Below are 2,500 nucleotides of genomic sequence, written 5' to 3'. Positions count from 1 at the left end.
CTTCCTTCCTCAACAGACATTCCCCTCTTCCCCAAAGCCCCCTTCACCCCATCCATCCACCCCATCCTAGGACGTCCCCTCATGTTTGCTGGAGAGAGGGTAGAGTACCGGAGGACTGGAGAAGTGCCTGTATAGTTCCTCTTTACAAAGGAAAAGGGGACAAGTGTGAATGTAGTAGTTTCAGAGGGATTAGCCTGTTAAGTGTAGTAGGGAAGGCTTATGGGAGGATCTTAATTGAGAGGATTAGGAGAGGAACAGAAGGAGTAATTGGTGAGGAACAGTGTGGATTTAGGACAGGTAGAGGTTGTGTAGATCAGATCTTTGTGGTAAGACAGATATGTGAGAAAGCTATAGGAAAGGGGAAGAATGTTTTTTGGGCTTTTATGGATCTGGAAAAGGCTTAGGATAGGGTAGACAGAAAGGCACTGTGGGAGGTTATGCAGATTTATGGGATAGGAGGAAAGCTTCTGGGAGCTGTTAAGAGTTTTTATGAGAGTAGAAGAGCTTGTGTCAGGATTAGAAATGGAGAGAGTGAGTGGTTTGAAGTAAAGGTGGGACTTCGTCAAGGATGCGTTATGTCGCCCTGGCTGTTCAACTTATACATGGATGGGGTGGTGCGAGAGGTGAATGCTAGGGTAGTGGGTCAGGGATTGGAGATGGTTAAAGAAAATGGAGAAAAGTGGGAGGTGAGCCAGCTGTTGTTTGCGGACGACACTGCGCTTATGGCAGGGTCAGAGGAGGGATTGAGGAAGCTGGTGGCAGAGTTTGGGAGAGTATGTGATAGAAGAAAGCTAAAGATAAATGTGGGTAAAAGTAAGGTGATGAGATGTACAAGGGGTGAAAGTGGCAGTAGACTGGAAGTGAACATTAAGGGAGAGCGACTGAAGGAAGTGGATAGTTTTAGATACTTGGGTGCAAGTGTAGCAGGAAAAGGTGGAGTGAAGGTGGAGGTAGAATGTAGATTGAGAGAAGCGAGTAAATGCCTTGGTGGATTAAAGAGTGTAATGAGGAATAGACATTTGGAAATGGATGCGAAGAGGAGACTGTATGAAGGAGTGATTGTGCCAACAGCACTGTATGGGGCAGAAACGTGGAACATAAGAGAAGAAGAGAGAAGGAGTTTGAATGTGTTTGAGATGAGGTGTCTGAGAAGTATGGTGGGGGTTACTAGGCTGGATAGAGTGAGAAATGAGGAGGTGAGGAGGAGAACAGGAGTGAAAAAGGAGCTGGGAGATAGGGTTGATGAAAGAATATTAGGATGATTTGGACACATGGAAAGAATGAGTGAAGAAAGACTAGTAAAAGAGGTATGGAAGGCAGATGTGGAGGGAGTGAACATGAGGGGACGTCCTAATAATAAAAGAATACAATTAAAATAACAAGCTCTCCGAAGCGTCCCATGAGATAACACGTCCTTGTATAAAACATCCTGTTTTGTTTGAGTTGTTAGCTTTGTGATCAAGACCCTGCGGGTCAAAACGTTAAAGCGTGAAACTCTCCCATTACTCCTCATCTACTTCTTCCACCTTCAGTCTTATTTGTCATAATATAGTCAACATACGAGTATATATATATACATATATATATATATATATATATATAGTATATATGTAAGTACATATATATACATATATATATATATATATATATATATAGTATATATGTAAGTACATATATATACATATATTATATACATATATATAAATATATATATGTATGTATATACACACATATATATGCATATATATATATATATATATGTGTGTGTGTGTGTGTGTGTGTGTGTGTGTGTGTGTGTGTGTGTGTGTAGTCATTTTTCTTTAAATATTATTTGTAAGGAATGAACCAATGTTCAACTGTCTTTTGACTTCCGCTGGGGGAACTCTTACTTCGTGTTTCTTTCTTTTCTCTCTCTCTCTCTCTCTCTCTCTCTCTCTCTCTCTCTCTCTGTCTTTCTCTCTCTCTCTCTCTCTCTCTCTCTCTCTCTCTCTCTCTCTCTCTCTCTCTCTCTGTCTTTCTCTCTCTCTCTTTCTCTCTCTCTCTCTCTCTCTCTCTCCCTCTTTGCATGTGTATACTTTGCTATTGACAGTAATGTTTTGATATGAAAGTGCTGAGTACGATATGATTTTCTCTAAGATACCTATAGAAAAATACTCACAGTATTTTTTGTAGCGTGTTTAATTGACTTTGACCTTCATTTTATAGATTAGTGACCATGGCGGCCTCGGCCTCGGTCCTAGCAACTACAGAGCCAGCAGCAGAGGAATGGGCATGGCAGAGTAACCTAACCACAGTCCATGAGCGCCTCCAGTACCTGTACAAGTCGGGGCAGTATAGTGACCTGTCAATAACTTTCCCTGACTATCAGGAAAATGTTACAGTAATGAATACTTTTTTTCTTCTTCATCAGTATCGCTCACTAACGAATGACTTTCAATAAGTTTTGAACTGGTGCAGGATCCATTATGCGTACTACATTACATTTCCTCCCGCAGGTTCA

General features: G+C 41.2%; 1 protein-coding gene across 1 annotated transcript in view; it reads left to right on the top strand.

Moving 5' to 3' along the window:
• The first annotated feature begins 2,188 nt into the window (after positions 1-2,188).
• The window catches only part of LOC143027787 (BTB/POZ domain-containing protein 6-B-like), a 6,439-nt gene continuing 6,127 nt past the window's right edge, over positions 2,189-2,500 (top strand). Inside the window, exons 1-2 of the mRNA XM_076189342.1 lie at positions 2,189-2,380; positions 2,496-2,500. The exon at positions 2,496-2,500 is cut by the window's right edge and continues 226 nt beyond it. Coding sequence (XP_076045457.1) covers positions 2,216-2,380; positions 2,496-2,500 — 170 coding nt within the window. The 5' untranslated portion in view covers positions 2,189-2,215. The remainder of the gene's footprint in view (positions 2,381-2,495) is intronic.

Source organism: Oratosquilla oratoria, chromosome 8, assembly GCF_046742065.1.
Source record: "Oratosquilla oratoria isolate Oo_2021 chromosome 8, ASM4674206v1, whole genome shotgun sequence".
NCBI lineage: Eukaryota > Metazoa > Arthropoda > Malacostraca > Stomatopoda > Squillidae > Oratosquilla > Oratosquilla oratoria.
The sequence above is the reverse complement of the archived record's forward strand: the minus strand, read 5'-3'. Positions and strand labels throughout refer to the sequence as shown.